Source organism: Podarcis liolepis (assembly GCF_965112155.1).
Source record: "Podarcis liolepis genome assembly, chromosome: 7".
Lineage (NCBI taxonomy): Eukaryota > Metazoa > Chordata > Lepidosauria > Squamata > Lacertidae > Podarcis > Podarcis liolepis.
The window spans coordinates 67549368-67567360 of NC_139561.1; the positions used below are offsets into that span (position 1 = coordinate 67549368).

The 17993-nt window shown below is 42.3% G+C and overlaps 1 protein-coding gene across 9 annotated transcripts in view; it reads right to left on the minus strand.

Annotated features, from left to right (window-relative positions):
• PHACTR4 (phosphatase and actin regulator 4) overlaps positions 1-17993 on the minus strand; it is an 87576-nt gene that overhangs the window by 32324 nt on the left and 37259 nt on the right. Inside the window, exon 1 of one of the 9 annotated variants that reach the window (XM_083511930.1) lies at positions 6398-6765. The exons of 7 other annotated variants lie outside the window; for them this stretch is intronic. In XM_083511930.1, the coding sequence (XP_083368056.1) occupies positions 6398-6443 (46 nt within the window). In that variant the 5' untranslated portion in view covers positions 6444-6765. Of the gene's footprint in view, positions 1-6397; positions 6766-17993 lie in introns of those variants that run through there. One more of the 9 variants, XM_083511934.1, reaches the window with a different exon arrangement.

Consider the following 17993-nt stretch of genomic DNA (forward strand, 5'->3'; position numbering starts at 1 on the left):
ACAATCTAAGTAAGTGTACGTTTATAAATTCATGACCATCTTTTAATCCCAAACAATTTCATACAGCAAATCAAACATTTTACTATGTTGGTACATATTCTGAACACAGATTTGTTTATTTGTTGTATTTATAATCCACTTTCATAAAAGTATAACATGGTGGTATACAAAATACAAGATTATAATCAAACAAGTAAAAGCACCAGTAAAAACATCAATAAAAACACCAATAAAACATCAGTAAGTATTGGTTGGTTTAAAGGAAGGAGGAAGCATATTGCAACGACCTGCCTAAATAAAACAGTTTTCAGGAGATGTGTAAAAGAAGGTAGGAACGATTCCTGCCAAACCTCCACTGGCAAGGAGTTCCACAGGGCCGAGACAATAATAATAATAATAATAATAATAATAATAATAATAATAATAATAATAATAATAATAATTTATTATTTATACCCCGCCCATCTGGCTGGGCCTCCCCAGCCACTCTGGGCGGCTTCCATAAAAACCAAAAATACAATAAAATATCACACGTTAAAAACTTCCCTGAACAGGGAACAGACTGCCATACTAAAGGCCCTAGTAAAGGCGAAACAAATCTCAGGACAATGGGGAACCACTGGGGAAGTGCCCCATCAGAGGATCTGTGATTGAGAGTGGAGCACTTCAGCAGAGGTACAATGAAGCATCATAATTCTATAAGGATTTATTCACGTATGTCATCAGTGAGAGACACACAAGACAAATGCGCCAACAATCACAATTACTGAGAGGCTGACACTTGGGTGACATGGCATTTCTGTTGAAGATTAATGCTCTTGCATATACCAATAAATATGAATTATGAACACTGTGAAGTGGGTCACTGGGACCTCAGCCACAGACCCCGAAGGCAATCTAAACCAAGGGGTGATTTTCATAAGCATGCCTCACTGGATAGCAATTGCTGGATTTGGGAGACGAAGTTTCACCTACAGCGAAAGACATTTGACACAACACTGTTTCAGCATTATATGTGTAAAGAATAACCTATCAGGACCTGCAACAAAATGTTGCAGTATATCCTCATTTTCCACATAGGTGTACTCCAGTGCAAGGTGCCAGGTAGCCTTAGTGTCACCCAGACACCACCATAAGCATAGTTTCCTGTTCTCTTTTCCAACTGACCCTCAGCATTCCATGGCTGCTGAGTATGCTCGGTGCCAAAGATGATGTTTTGGTGGAAGGGTTGCCCGCTTGGCTTTGATTTTTAAAAGAAGTTGTGGGTTTTTTGGGGGTACTTCCACAGACCTTACTTAATGCTCCCTCAGTGGTCCTGTTTTTGGCTCCACTCCTGACACCACCTACTACCTGAATTTTTGCAGCAGCAACACATTTGATAGCTGACAGGAAGATAAATTTAGAGTACTGCAAATACCCACACACCAAAATATTTTTTATCGAAGCCATATCAGTTGATCAAGATGAATTATTTTTAGAGTTCTATATAATATAAGGCACTACCATGGTATATTCGGTCTTAATACGAGAGAGAGATTTATTTTAATTGTTTCTAAGCTGCACAGTCAGATGGTACACCCATCTTGCTGAATCGAAACAAGTCTGAGTCTGATCAGTGCTCAGGTGGCAAGCTGCCTGAGAACCCCTTGACCTCAATGATGGAAGATATAATAAACAGAATAAAACAATGTGCCTTAAACACCTTCATATATTTTATTAAACAAGAAGCTGAAACTTATGTGAACACCCACGGCTTTCACACCAAGGTACATTTTTCTATTGACAAGTTGCTTAAAATTACAATATTCAAGTATAGTACTAGGCAAAAAGGCAATGGGAACATTGATATTCCACTGAATAGTGGTTCTAAAGGGGCAATTCATTGGAAACACACAATGGGATGGCACAGGTGTGTAGCGACGGCATTCAACCGCAAGTAGAGGGGAATGGAACAACAACAGTTAAATGCAGTAACCCTGATGAATCAAAGCACCACATATGGTCAAAGAAACTGGCTCACTCTTATTTTTAAGGATGTTATGAATGGCTGGATGACAGGGACTGATGCAGCTGAGATGCTCGTATCCCTTCACCATTCAAAGACTTTGTGAGCATGGGCTGTCTGGTTCTATCACTATTTTACCTTCTTCTTCTTTTTAAAGCTTTCTTGTGTTATACATTACAGAAGGGTAGCAAGGTTAGTTACAACAAACACAGGAAGGAGTCCCATGGCACCTTAGAAACTACCAGTTTTTATGAGGCACAAGCTTTTGTGGGCAAGTGTTCACTTCATCCAATACATTAACATCAGCAAGTAAATTAAACATACAAATATAGATATGCAAACAGATGTGTGTATGCACTCATAATTCAGGTAAAGGCAGCACTTCTTGCATCTGATGAAGTAAGCTCTAGCCCTTTTAAATCATATAGTATTTATTAAGCCACAGGGCTCTACTTTATATGACAAGTCGTATGTCCCCAAGTGATGAAAAAAGAAAAAGATTACAAGTGCAAAGCTATATAATTTGGTAAAAGTATGAAGCACACTTGCTCCATAGCAAGTGTATTTCTTTCAGGCCCAATACCAAGACCACAAAATTAGGTGTAAAATTAGCATATTGCATTGCACCAGCAGCAGGTGCCAACTCTGGACATAACACCAACACAGTCATCATGCGGCTGATGTCACCAAGCCAAGAAAACCCCATGATGACAGACACATCAGTGAAAACCTGTTATGCAGCACAGTAAGCCAGTAGGCCTTGGAATAGGAACAAATACAATTCAACGACACTTCACCTTTGCATTTGCTCTCACCTGAAGCCAGCAACAATTCTTCTGAGGTCAGTACAAAATAGCACACACTTTGCACCCTAAAATGCAGCAAAAGAGGTCTTACTCATACCAACCAACAGTGCAATAAAATCTAGGAACATTGGAAGCTTATACTGAGTCAGAACACTGGTCCATCTAAAAAAAAAAGGGGGGGGGAGAACACTGGTCCATCTAGGTCAGCATTCTCCGCACTGACAGGCAGTAGCTCTCCAGAGTTTCAGGCAGGGGGTATTCCCAGCCCTACCTAGAGATGCTAGGGACTGAATTTGGGACCTTCTGCATGCAAAGCAGATGCTCCACCACTGAGCTATGGCCTTCCCCATGCAAGCCTTTTGTACTGTACTGATGTAGTAATATAAAGGCAGTGGTTTTTCCATTTTTGCTCTTTCATTAAGGAAGCCTTTTCACATGCCCTCGACATACCTTCTACCAAAAGTCATATTTCTCATTCAGAAACTGCAACTCCCATATGATTAAGAGTAGCAGTCAGTTTTGAGACACCTACTTCATTCAGGCATCTGAATGATTCACAGGGAACACTGCTCCCATTTTAGACATGTCTTGCCATCTACATGTACCATCTGAATACTTCCCTGTTTCTTGACAGCAAAATAATATTTTAGAATTTGTCATAATTATTTGCCTATACCAGAGGTTGGGAACCTGCGGACACTGTTAGGCTATGGTTTCCGTCATCCCTGACTAGTGAGGTGGGTCTTCTGGAAAAATTCAAATTGGAAACCAATGCAAATTACTGGGTAATTTCCATAGGTTTGGGAATACGTCTAATGCCCTAAAGAGTGGTCTAATTTAGCATGTTTATTTTACTTGTACTTAGCAAACAAGTTAAAACAGTTTGAAACTGCCAAGATTGCCTAATAATGAATTTGCAATTGGCATTCATTCATTGTTACTAAAGAACTTATGAAAGAAAAAAATCCCCACGGAAAAACAAAGCAGTGGAAAAATTTCCACCGCCCATTACTGTCCCTGACAGTTGCCATCCCAGATGGAGTTGGAAGTCCAGCAACTTCTGAAGGGCAACAGCTTCTCCACCCCCGGGCAATACCCAACTTTTCCAACACTACTCACACCATTTCACAAACGATCAACTTTAAGTCAGATAAGATGTAATTATATGTCCTTTAAATGACTATACAGAAGTTATACCAAAATTCTGGCAGACAAATACATCACGGGCAGTTAACATTCTTATTTCATAATGCTTTGTGAGCGCTGCAGCCTAGTAGGAAAAGGAAATCACTTGTTTCCACAGCTGCTTAATTATACTCTGAAGTTCAAGCTCAAACATGAGAATCAGTTTGGGTGGCACTTCTTTTCACAGGGAACCTAAGAACAAGTCAAGGATGAGTCTCTTACCTGAAAACTGGACTGCCTCACATTATGTTTGCTCAAATGTTTATACAGCTATCATGATCTGAGTGTGGGGAAGTTCATCCCCACTCCCATCAAAGGGAAAAAGGTTTTCTAATTACTTGTGAAAGCACAACAGATATAACTATTTGTGTGCCACAGTAGACATGTAGAAGGTCACATATTTATCAAGCATTTGTTCTGATTTATTTTTATTTACAAACATTATGTGGGGGGTTAGATTACATTTGGCCTTTACAGAGTATTCAATCTGATTTGTTTGTGAACACTTTTCAATGCATTTCCCTGCCACCTTCTAGAGTGCACAAAGCCCAATGCTTTTTTTAAAGTGGTGTGCTAGAGCAAAGCAGTCATAGAATGGTAGAGCTGGAAGGGACCCTAAGGATCAGCTAGTTCAACCCCCTGCAATGCAGGAATATGCAGCTATCCCATATAAGAATCAAACCTGAAAGCTTGGCATTATCAGCATCGCACTCAGTCTAACCAATGGAGCTAGCCACACAGTTAAGTCCTTTATCCACTAACTATGCAAACCTAAAGTTCTTGTATATGCTTGAATACCTCCCAAAATACATTGGTAGCAGTCTGGAGGTACCCTTAGCTATAGCAAAAGCATGGCACACACACAAATATTGTGGCACAACCAGTTTTATTGCACCTTAAGCTTTCAGGAACTAGAGTCCACTTTATCAGCTGCCTCTGAGGAAGTGGGCTTCAGCCCACAAAAGGCAAAATATACCTACTAGCCTTTTAAAAGCCAAAAAACTCCTCTTTAACTACCAATGTACCCCCCCCCATCAGCCAATGAAAATACAAATAAGGTGCTTACAAATAAATAGGTTAATACTAAATACAGCATGCTAAATACTAAATACTAAATACAGCCAATATGGTGCTTCCCAGATGTTGCTATAACTCTCATCACCCCTAACAACTGGCCGGAGTCCAATAACATCAGGAACACACCATGGTGGCTCCCCCTGATGCAGTACGTCCTTCCGCCTGCCCCCACAAAAAAGCATCTTAAAAATCAGATGAATCACACAGAAAGCTAGCCTACAACAGAAGCCATGTAACTCATACAAGTCAATCTAGAAAATATATTTAAAGTCCACAAGCCATCTGAATCAGTCGTCACCTCAACTAAAACCATCTGTAAAATATTTGCAGGGTCAGTTTAAGGAAAAACTAGTAATTTGGCTTGGGTTACTATGTAAATGTTTGTGGTAGATATACAGAAAGCCTCAACTGCCAAGCTCCCTTTATCCAGCCCTTATAGCAGGGAATGCCAGGCGACAGGGTGAGGCCCACCACGCGATCTGGGGAGCATTACAAATGGGATCTGAAGTTGCCAGCTCTAAGTAGGAGTGGGAAAAGACGACAACTGATGCCGCCCCACTGGAAGAATAGTGATAAGCCACATGGGAGATCTTGAAACAAAAAAAATCCCCAAATCAAAAACTCACTCTGCTTCCACTGGACATTACTGGCTGGAAGTTTTTCATTCAAATGCATTCTCCTCCTCAGCCCCTTTGGCAAAGTTAGGTAATCTTAGACTCTGGACTTTAAATGGTCTTACCAGCAGGGGGAGGGTGGGCTTCTCTAAATGGTAATGTGTTTTACTTCACCGCAGCCCTCCCCCAAATAAACTCTTGTACTTCCAGAACATCAGATCACAGATGCAATTTAGAGCCAACACAGATTAAAATATCCAACTAAAGATCAGTCATATCAGAGAGGTAAAAAGATAACTCAACACCTGATCCTTAGTATGAAATGCTTAATTCCAGCCCAACGCACAACATGTTGCTATGCTTGCTGCTGAACTCTTTAAAGCCAGCTTTTCCCATCATCTGACCATTTTGGCAGGAAAAAGCGAGATCAAAAGGACTGGTTCTTAACAATGTGGCACAGAAACTACAACCCCCCACCGCCGCCCACAGAGCAGCAAGTTAAACAGTAAAGTGTATTCCAACCCAAAGGCCTTTAATAAATAATATTATTTTTCTGGATTAAGAAAACAATCCCTTTTTGTCACTTGTTGAGAACTGGAAGCCCCTCTGAGCTGAGTGCAGGTTACACAATCCTCACATTCTTTTTTGAACATGCTTCACCTGCAACTCTCGCCCTGCCTACAGCCGCAGCTAGACCCTCCATTACTCACCTGAGGGAGCTGGATTTACCGGTCTTGAGTAGCGTGTCTGCCCCATTATGAGAGTCTTCGAGGTAGCTCAGGGAAGGAAGAGAAAGAAAAGAGAGTCTATTCTGGAAGCAGACATTAGCCTTCGGAAGATGACAAGCCAACTCCACAGGGTGAGAGCGACGGAATTGTCTGGAGTCCGGGGAGCAGAACAACAACAGCCAGAACTCAGGAAACGGCCAGGGTGTAGGTCGAAGCACAAACCCCTCCTGTATTTCCTGTACCCCTGGGCCGGACACTTCACGATTCTCATAAATAAGCTCCCATGCCAGCTCCTTTCAAGGAGGAATGCCTGTCATTCCACAGTGCGAACTCTGTTTAGGGCTGGATCTCAGGAAGGGGGGCGGAGTCTTCCAACCCCAGAAGCCAAATAAATCAACACCCCTTGCTCTTTAAAAAGCAGGAGTTTAAATGCTGTAAGGGAGTGGAGGAAGGATCAAGAGAGCTCAAAAGAGACTTCAAAGGCAGAACAGCTTCTACAAAAACAGCCCCACTACCTAATTGCCACTGTTTTGCTCTTCGGAGAAGAAACCTGAGCTTCCCCAGCCCCGTTGAGGACAGATTAGAAGACCAGTAGACACAGATCCAAAATAAGGCTCTTATAAGGTGCTCTGTGTCGGTTTGATTCTGCAGAACAATAAATAAAGGCTTAATTAAACAAGAAAGCTGGGGTTTTATTGGGTGTAGGTGTGCTTAATTTCTTCTGTACCAGCATGGACGTGGGCACTGTGCTCCGCATGAAAAGGAAATGTGAGCTGAGGGTGACAGTGACTTTGCTAATACAGTATATCAATTGTGTGTGTCTCCTATGGGACTCATAAAGCTTGCAAAATGTGCAAACAATTAATTGGGCTAACCAAAGGGATAGTTTCGTTCTTATTTAGTATGTGTTGTCTTATTTAACGTAACATATGTTTTGTGTAAGACACATAGTATGTGAGAAACAGAATTCCCTCTAGTATCTGATTTAAAGCACTGTATGTGTCCATGATCTGCCAATAATTTAATTCCCACCATTATGAAACACTGATATAAGCCCTGTGCATGCATCTGCCAGTGTACAAACTTTCAATTAAAGTGGTCCTTCCTAAGGAGATGGCATTTGCTTTCATGGATTGCGGCAAGTTAGGCATAAGACAGAAAGTTAGTGTGGAAGAGAAATATCTGGGTGGGGGAGCAGGGGGGAATCCAACTCCTCTGGCTTCAACGCTTACTGCAGTTGTTGAGCTTGCTTTTCCTTCCAGTTGAGATTTCCAACCTAACAGATGGATAAAACCCGAACTATTCAAGATCCCAAGACAGATTCAGCTGCACTGCACTTCACAAGACTTGGAATCTATATTATGGTCAATTAAAGAACTCAGCTTCATCAAGACACTTAATTTAAAGCTCAAGTTGTTTGTTTTGAAACATACAGTGGTACCTCGGGTTAAGTACTTAATTCGTTCCGGAGGTCTGTTCTTAACCTGAAACTGTTCTTAACCTGAAGCACCACTTTAGCTAATGGGGCCTTCTGCTGCCGCCGCACCACCGGAACACAATTTCTGTTCTCATCCTGAAGCAAAGTTCTTAACCCGAGGTACTATTTCTGAGTTAGCGGAGTCTGTAACCTGAAGCGTATGTAACCCAAGGTACCACTGTACAAGAAATCACCCAGACACTAAGTACAAAGGTGCAAAGGTGGCAACATTGAGTCAGCAAAGAAAGAAGAGTTTGGGAGAATGGATTTCCTCAGCCAAAAGGGATGATAGATGAAATAGATTGATGATAGATCAGTAGACAGTTGTCTGGTGGCCCATTCTCAGAGAACACTGAGGCCTATTTAAAGCACTAGGTTTTCACTGTTAAGATACAGGTTAAATCCAACAGATGAATTCCAAAATGACCAATTCCATTTGTCATTTAATTTTTTTAAGGGAAAAAAATATTTGTTTTCAATTTTTGTGATAGTGAGCTTCTTCTACATGCAATGTTTAATACTGAATCATCCTAGACTCAGTTGGAAGTATACTGCAAGTGGGATGAACTTCCAAGTGAATGTGCCTAGGATCGGGGGACAATTTGTATCTAGAAATATTTGGCTTGCCATAGGTCCTGTAAAATGGCTCACAACTTCCTGTGTTACCTGGCAAAAGGCTGGTTTGCACACAAAAGCAATGATGAATCCCACATTTCTACAGTAGCTAACTTTACTATATTTTGGTTAATGTCTGAAGGGCATTCATGTGTCTCAAAGCACTTAGTAAACATGCCCTAGGAGCCTGTGCTAATTGCTGCTGTTTGGGACACATTTACCACACCTTTTCAGTCATGTTAATGCCTTTTGAGCATTCACAATGGAAATGAAGACTCTGCATTTTGCTGATATCTGAAGCAACCTTGACTGAAGTCAGATATTACACTTCTCCTGGCCCAATGTTTCAATAGGCCAAAGAGAAGCTGACCCTGTCAGATGTCAAAGCCTCATTAGGGAGTGTATGGGGTGTTAGGGGAGGGATAGTACCTCTATAGTGGGGGACACACCATGCTCCTTCTGGGGTAGTTTGCCCACCTTTGGTCCCCACCCTGTAGTTAGCTCTCACCTGTGGCTCCTAGAAGCTGTCAGCATGTGACAGCGGCCACACCCCGGAAACAGCTTCGACTAGCCAGCTAAACCAGGTGAGGTAGCCAATGGGTCTCAAACCCTCAGTGAGTTAGTATGTGAAATTAGCTTGAAAAAACATGCTCTGGCAGATTGAGCAGACAAGATCAATAGTGGGTCCAACGGTCAAGAAGGCAGCTTCTGCATGTGCTGTAGAGGGAAGAGAGGCAGCTGGTGTGTGTCAACCTGGGAAAGTAGCCCATCTAGGAGAAAGAAAACTCTGATCCTAACCCTCCACTACCTTGCAGGGTATCTATGGGGGAAGAAAGGGCTAAGAAGCAAATCCTACACAAATCTGGAGTGGAGTCCCTAAGATGGTTGGATGGCAGCTTATATGCCTCCTTCCAGCAACTCCTGCAGCCAAGTTGGTGCCAAACATATTGCTCTGCTTTCCTTTGGACCACATCAGCGTGGCTGAGATGGGGGTCTTGTTGTCTGGACAGTCCAGGACCTCCATATACACTGCCTGGGCTTGCACCTTGGGGAGGTCACTTTGGTGCTGCTATTGCAGCAGTTTGATTTCACCCCCAGAGTCACACTCCATTGTCTCTTGAGACAAGACAGGGGCCAACAATTAGGAAAGACAGTCTCATACATTAGGAATCACTGAAATATTGAGTGGTCTCCCACAACTGCAGAACTGAAGGATAGAATTTCCATTACCACCTCGAAAATTGTATCTTAAAATAATGAGGTTGAACTTCAGACTTCAAAGATAAGCAAATTTATTTCACGAAGAGCAGCAAGGTTAAATGTGGTCAATACAAGTAAATAGAGCAACAGCAGCTTTCTCTGCAGTGATAGTCAATCTTCAAAGCCCTTCAGCAAATTTTATTAAAACCAGTTTCAGCGGGGAAACCTGCGTTCAAATCCGTACTGTGGCATAGATTTACTGAGGGGCTTTCCATGATCTCTGCATAGTTTTCTAATAAATGAGGAACTAAGATCTCCCTTTTAAAAAAGGTGTTATGAGGTTAAGAAAAATGTTGCTACTTGTCAAAAGCTGGAGGGAAAGGATGGGTTTCACCTTTAAGTCATCATCAAGATAAATTACTTCATTAAAAAAAAGAACCTTATTTTCTTGAGCATATTGGGAATACTTCATTATTGTGTCACTGGGCTGCCCTCGAACACTATCCAGAGGCTATACTGAACACAGTTGTGCTTCCATCTCTTAGGAGACAAACTCCTTCCCGATATGTGATTAATACACTTAATCTACATTTCTGCCCAATAGCATAGTTCTCTAGATGGCTCACAAAGATATAAAAATATAACAAACAATATTAAAAATATAATAAAAATAATTGCTGCAGAAACATTTGCAGCACAGGGACATCTAATTCCAAACTGACAATCAGTGGGATAGCAATCAGATTTTTTAAATAAGCCTTGTGGGGGGGGGGAGTCTTCATCTGACACTGAAATTACCTTTAAAAAGGTGTCAGGAGAGTCTCTCTTGAGGCTGGTACACTCTCTCTCTCTCTCTCACCCCCACACCCCCATGGTGTAGGGCAGGGGTAGGCAACCTAAGGCCCGGGGGCCGGATGAGGCCCAATCGCCTTCTCAATCTGGACCGCGGACGGTCTGGAAATCAGCGTGTTTTTACATGAGTAGAATGTGTCCTTTTACCATATTTATTGCTCCATAAGATGCACCTGATCATAAGATGCACCTAGTTTTTAGAGGAGGAAAACACACACACAAACAAAAATATTCTGAATCAAATGTTATATAAACTATTTAAAGCAGCAAAGCGGGCAGCTCCTGTCCACTTTGCTGCTTTAAAGCGAGCCTCAGAGGAGGGAAGGAAGGAAAAAAGTGTTTCTTATGAAGCGAAAAATACGATATTTAAAATGCATCTCCGGGTTATTTGTGGGACCTGCCTGGTGTTTTTACACGAGAAGAATGTATGCTTTCATTTAAAATGCATCTCTGGGTTATTTGTGGGGCATAGGAATTCATCTTTTTCTTTTTTCTTTCAAAATTTAGTCCAGCCCACCACATGGTCTGAGGGACGGTAGACCGGCCCATAGCTGAAAAAGGTTGCTGACCCCTGGTGCAGGCGCAGTTTACAGATCCATATTCCAGCAGCCCTTTGTGGATCCTCACTTCTGCCTCTAGGCCTGAAATCCCACTTGGAAGTGGGTTAAAAATACCTCCTTTACTCAGTAACAGTGTTCTTGATCATTGCCTTCAGCAGAGGTATACATATTTCAGGAAATGTTAAGTCATTCATATAGTCAGTACCAAAGAAATGCCACAATAGCTGATCTGCAACTATTCTGAACCACCCATCAATAAGACAAGCTATTTATAGTCATTGGTCTCACTAGGCGGGAATCTGTATACAAAGCAACTTTCCTAGAAGCAAGCATCTTAAGGTTTAAGGAAGTTTGTATTAAGCATTAATTACTTCTAAGGGTCTCCGGGTCTAACTGAGATATCCATCTTTACAGCACACATTCAATGGCCAAAGTCCAGTGGCAGCACTAACTCAGGGGCCTCCATATATCAAGGTGACTAGCTCTCATACCCCAGTTCACAATGTGCATATCAAGATATACCTATAGAATAAACAAGACCAGATTACTCACACATACCAAGCCATGAACGATAAGCAAAGGCAAACACCACCAAGCTGCCACCACTTATGGAAATTAGAGCCTTGAAGAACACAAAAAACATGTGCCTTCCAACATTTCACAGGAAAAACAGGGAGACTTTAAAAAACAGTTTTTACTGTCTGAACCCACCATTGCTGAAGGCTCTTATTTCCCTGTTGTATCTCAAAACTCTTATGTGACTAGCCAGTGTTAGGAACTCAAGATATATAAGCTAGGCTCCAAATGGCTCCTTAAGCCAAGGCTGCATTCGCCACAACGGAATGTATAGTTGACATTTCTGGGCAAGATGGCTCTAAATCTTATTTTTCAAATGATGGGCTGACTGTGATTGATTTCCAGTTAAGCATCTGGCTAGTTCAGATGACAACCTTGGGCTAGGTTAAGAACTTTGAGAACTGAAGAAGGAAAGTCACTTGATCCAGGGATAGTCCACATATATATTGGACTATTCTGACTTATTTTTCTTAATGGTGACTGCTCTTGCTCAGGCTGCACAGAAAAAGTGATTTGGTTCCAGAAATTCATTCTGATTGTGCAGATATTATATAACTGATAGATATACCCTACATATGGGGCATTAGTTTGTGAAAGCAGTCCAGATCCAATGATCCCAAGGTGGTGATGGCAGGTGCCATCCTGGTGCCAAGGCATCTTCATTTGTTGTTGCTGTTCTTGTTATATCCCACCTTTTCCCCTGACAGGGACTCAAGGCAGCTTAGAGCTACAATTCCATTTATCTGTTGAAGATGCTGTACACAATCCCTTTCCTCACACACTTTTTCTTTACAACAACACTGCAATATAGTAAGGCTGAGAGGTTGAAACTGGCTCAAGGTGACCGATGTTGATGTGTATATGACATCTATGTGTGCAGGAGATCAAACATGGGAGAAGCTTCCTGATGTAGAATATGTTGTCCCTATTTTCAACTGAGAAATGTTGAGGGGTATGCGCTCATATTTAACATGAGACCTAGGAGAAAGCTAAATACTGAAGAACTCAAGTGGACAGATATCAACTCTGGCAATATTTTTAAAGGGCATCTGCAAATTCTTTCCAAAAAGAAAAAATGGTGCTATAAAATAAAAGAGAGAGAGGATACTAGAAAAATTGGGGCTGTCCCTATAAATAGGAAAAGTTATAACATTTACATATTGAAGAAAAAATAATGTTAGTACCTCATACCTTCTAAGAAAAAGAAACTGCAACCAACCCTTTCAACAGAGTTCAAGAAAAATTAGAGAGACTTAATTGCAAAAGTAGTACCTACAGAAAGTTGCAAAAAGTTATCTCGTTTGTAATTTTGTAAATTAAAAAATAGCTTTTTATTGGTTCTGGGGTATTGGTTCTTCTAGGTATTTTGGCTAATACCTGGGACCCACAGGATCAAACTCTTACACATATCCATAGCCTGCTGAGGTTGTACATCTTCCTCTCACATCCTCAGTGAGCCCTTGGTCATGGCCCCAAGTGGTTGCTCACACTTGGCACCCAACACTTGCTTCTCTAGCAAGCTACCTAGTTGTGCTTAAAGACTGGATCCATTGGCCCTGACTGGCAAAGTTTAACCCGCATTTGAAAAAAGAGAAAATGTGAACCAGTACCAATCCCTCCATTCTCTTCAAAATCCTCCCATTAATGTCACAAAAAGGAATTCAACACTTAATTGCACTTGAAGCTAGAAGTTGCTTTGAGACCCCCTGGAGCCATCTGGAGGCCCACAGGATACAACAATAAGGAATGACTAACATTCTTTGCCTTCACTATTGCAACACAAACATTTTCAGTGACTCAGATACATCAGATGTTAACATGGGAGGATCCTTTTGCCAGTCCTGAACTGTCAGTTCAGGATCAACAACGATGGAGCAATTGCTTTACAACTATCTCGGCAACAGGGACCCCACAGATTAGATAGGAGATCCAAATTGAGGAAAGATTTTTTAAAAAGATTCTTATTGTCCGATGAATGCATCACTACTGGATTTATAAACATTCCTGGAGGGAGCTCAAGGCGGGGAGAGGTGGAAACAAATAGCATTCTGAACATTCTTAAATAGTTTTACTCTGTTTCATCAGGTTCTCCCCTCACACTCTCCCCCTTTCCAAGTGCCCACTTTGAAGGGCTTTTAACCTGCTTGTTGGATTTTCCTCTTGGCTTTCATATTTTGCTAGACCAAGCATGTGACACCTGTGGCCCTTCGGATGTTGCAGAACTACAGCTTCTATTATCCCTGACCATTGGTCATGCTGGTTGGGGTAGATGACAGTTGGAGTCCAAGAACATCTGGATGACCACAGGTTCTCCATCCCTGACAACTGAAGCCCTGCTTTCTCATGTTCAAGATTTGGACGCCCACACCTTAAATCTCAAAAGAAGGGCCAGCCAATGTGGCATCTTCAAATACTGTTGGGCTCCAACTCCCACCAGCCCCTGCCTGCAGCATGGCCAACAGGTGAGGGATGATGGACGCTGTAGTCCAACAGCATTTGGCCACCCCAACTTCTTAAATAGTATGTGAAATGGAAAATGAGAATATAGCACTTGCACTCATTTTCCCACATAATATACTACATCTGAACAAATTTCCACTTAACAGTATTTGAATTCCCCTAACTCTTGAGGAAATAAGGCTGCCACCGTATGTGTGTGTGTTTGTATGTGTGTGCGCACACTTTTTATGCAATTGGTAACAATTAATACAACCACATTGCAAAAGCTCAAGAAGAACATTTTTCATTTTGTTTTTTGACAAATCCCAAAGGAAAAGAATCATAGAATCATAGAATCATAGAGTTGGAAGAGACCACAAGGGCCATCGAGTCCAACCCCCTGCCAAGCAGGAAACAGCATCAGAGCACTCCTGACATATGGTTGTCAAGCCTCTGCTTAAAGACCTCCAAAGTAGGAGACTCCACCACACTCCTTGGCAGCAAATTCCACTGTCGAACAGCTCTTACTGTCAGGAAGTTCTTCCTAATGTTTAGGTGGAATCTTCTTTCTTGTAGTTTGGATCCATTGCTCCGTGTCCGCTTCTCTGGAGCAGCAGAAAACAACCTTTCTCCTCCTCTATGTGACATCCTTTTATATATTTGAACATGGCTATCATATCACCCCTTAACCTCCTCTTCTCCAGGCTAAACATGCCCAGCTCCCTTAGCCGTTCCTCATAAGGCATCGTTTCCAGGCCTTTGACCATTTTGGTTGCCCTCCTCTGGACACGTTCCAGTTTGTCAGTGTCCTTCTTGAATTGTGGTGCCCAGAACTGGACACAGTACTCCAGGTGTGGTCTGACCAGAGCAGAATACAGTGGCACTATTACTTCCCTTGATCTAGATGCTATACTCCTATTGATGCAGCCCAGAATTGCATTGGCTTTTTTAGCTGCCGCGTCACACTGTTGGCTCATGTCAAGTTTGTGGTCAACCAAGACTCCTAGATCCTTTTCACATGTACTGCTCTCAAGCCAGGTGTCCCCCATCTTGTATTTGTGCCTCTCATTTTTTTTGCCCAAGTGCAATACTTTACATTTCTCCCTGTTAAAATTCATCTTGTTTGTTTTTGCCCAGTTCTCTAATCTGTCAAGGTCGTTTTGAAGTGTGATCCTGTCCTCTGGGGTGTTAGCCACCCCTCCCAGTTTGGTGTCATCTGCAAATTTGATCAGGATGCCCTTGAGTCCATCATCCAAGTCGTTGATAAAGATGTTGAATAAGACCGGGCCCAAGACAGAACCCTGTGGCACCCCACTAGTCACTCTTCTCCAGGATGAAGAGGAACCATTGATGAGCACCCTTTGGGTTTGGTCAGTCAGCCAGTTACAAATCCACTGAGTGGTAGCATAGTCAAGACCGCATTTTACCAGCTTCTTTACAAGAATATCATGGGGCACCTTGTCAAATGCCTTGCTGAAATCAAGGTAGGCTACATCCACTGCATTCCCTTCATCTACCAGGCTTGTAATTCTGTCAAAAAACGAGATCAGGTTAGTCTGACATGACTTATTTTTCAGAAATCCATGCTGACTCTTGGTGATCACAGCATTCCTTTCTAGGTGCTCACAGACTGCTTAATGATCTGCTCCAGAATCTTCCCTGCTATTGATGTCAGACTGACTGGGCGGTAATTATTTGGGTCCTCTCTTTTCCCCTTTTTGAAAATAGGGACAACATTTGCCCTCCTCCAGTCTGCCGGGACTTCGCCTGTTCTCCAGGAATTCTCAAAGATGACTGCCAGTGGTTCTGAGATCACATCTGCCAGTTCTTTTAATACTCTTGGATGCAGTTCATCTGGCCCTGGAGACTTGAATACATCTAAACTAGCCAAATATTCTTGTACTATCTCCTTAGTTATTCTGGGCTGTGTTTCCTTTGCTGAATCATTTGCTCCAAATTCTTCAGGTCGGGCATTGTTTTCTTTATCGGAGAAGACTGAGGCAAAGAAGGCATTGAGGAGTTCAGCCCTTTCTGTGTCCCCTGTTTGCATTTCACCATCTTCTCCTCTGAGTGACCCCACTGTTTCTTTGTTCTTCCTTTTGCTACGAACATACCCATAAAAGCCTTTTTTGTTGCTTTTAACCTCTCTAGCAAGCCTGAGTTCATTCTGTGCTTTAGCTTTTCTGACTTTGTGTCTACACGTGCTGGCTATTTGTTTGAATTCCTCTTTGGTGGTTTCCCCCCTTTTCCATTTTTTGTACACATCCTTTTTTAATCTTAACTCAGTTAAAAGTTCTTTAGATAGCCACCGTGGCTTCTTTAAGCACCTTCCATGTTTCCGTCTCATTGGTATTGCCTGACGTTGTGCTTTTACTATCTCCCTCTTAACAAACTCCCAGCCATCATGAACTCCCTTTCCTTTTAGTATTACTGTCCATGGGATCTCACCCAGCACTTCCCTAAGTTTTATGAAGTCGGCTTTCTTAAAGTCAAGAAATTGAGTCCTAGTATGCTTGGCTGCTCCTTTCCGCTGTATAGTAAACTTCAGAAGAGCATGATCACTCGCGCCTAATGATCCTTCCACTTCTACCCCACTAACCAGGTCATCAACATTGGTTAGGACCAGATCTAAAATGGCTGTTCCTCTTGTTGCTTCTCCCACTTTCTGGACAATGAAGTTGTCTGCAAGGCCAGTGAGGAATCTGTTTGACCTTAAGCTCTTGGCTGAGTTTGAATTCCAACAAATATCCGGGTAATTGAAGTCCCCCATTACTACTATCTCCCTTCCTTTTGCATGCTTGGCCATCTGTTCCAGGAAGGCATCATCTATGTCCTCCGTTTGGCTTGGGGATCTATAGTAAACTCCCACAATGAGGTCTCTGTTATTCTTCTCTCCCTTAATTTTGACCCAAATGCTCTCACTTTGGCTTTGAGGTTCTAAATCTTGGATCTCTTCACAGGTATACACATCCCTGACATATAACGCCACTCCTCCTCCTTTCTTGTCTGGTCTGTTTCTCTGAAATAGATTGTATCCCAATCGTGGGACTTATCCCACCAGGTTTCAGTGATGCCTATTATGTCATATTTAGTTTGCTGTACCAAGAGCTCAAGCTCATCTTGTTTATTTCCCATGCTTTGTGCATTAGTGTACAGACATTGAAGTCCATTAATCATTCCCCCGTGTCTCTTATTTAAGGATTTTTTCCTCCCACCACTAGGTCCACGTGCTGTTTGCTCCATTTGGTCTATGACATTTGGATGATCATCTTCATTAATTGATAGACTCCTACCTTCAGGAGCACTGTCTCCCTCCCCCACATTAGTCAGTTTAAAGCCCTCCTGATGAGGTTTCTGAGATTTTTGGCAAAAACATTTCTCCCAACCGTTGTGAGGTGCAGCCCATCACTTGCCAGAAGTCCATCTTCAAGAAACTGCAGTCCATGATCTAAGAATCCAAACCGTTCCTGTTTACACCATTTGCGAAGCCAGCTGTTCACTTCCACTATTTTCCCCTCTCTCCCTGGGCCACGTCGTTCAACTGGGAGGACAGACAAGATGACAATTTGTGCATTTAGTTGCTTCAATTTCCTGCCGAGAGCCTCGTAGTCTCTTTTGATCTTCTGGAGGCTATTGCTTGCAGTGTCATTGGTTCCCACATGAACCAAGAGGAAGGGGTATTTGTCAGTGGGTTTTATGATTCCTTGCAGTCGTTCAGTTACATCTTGGATCTTAGCCCCGGGGAGACAGCACACTTCCCGAGACATCTTGTCAGGCCCACAGATCACTGCTTCTGTTCCCCTCAGTAGGGAATCCCCTATCACCACTACACGCCTCCTCTTGGGTTTGGTCGGGGTTC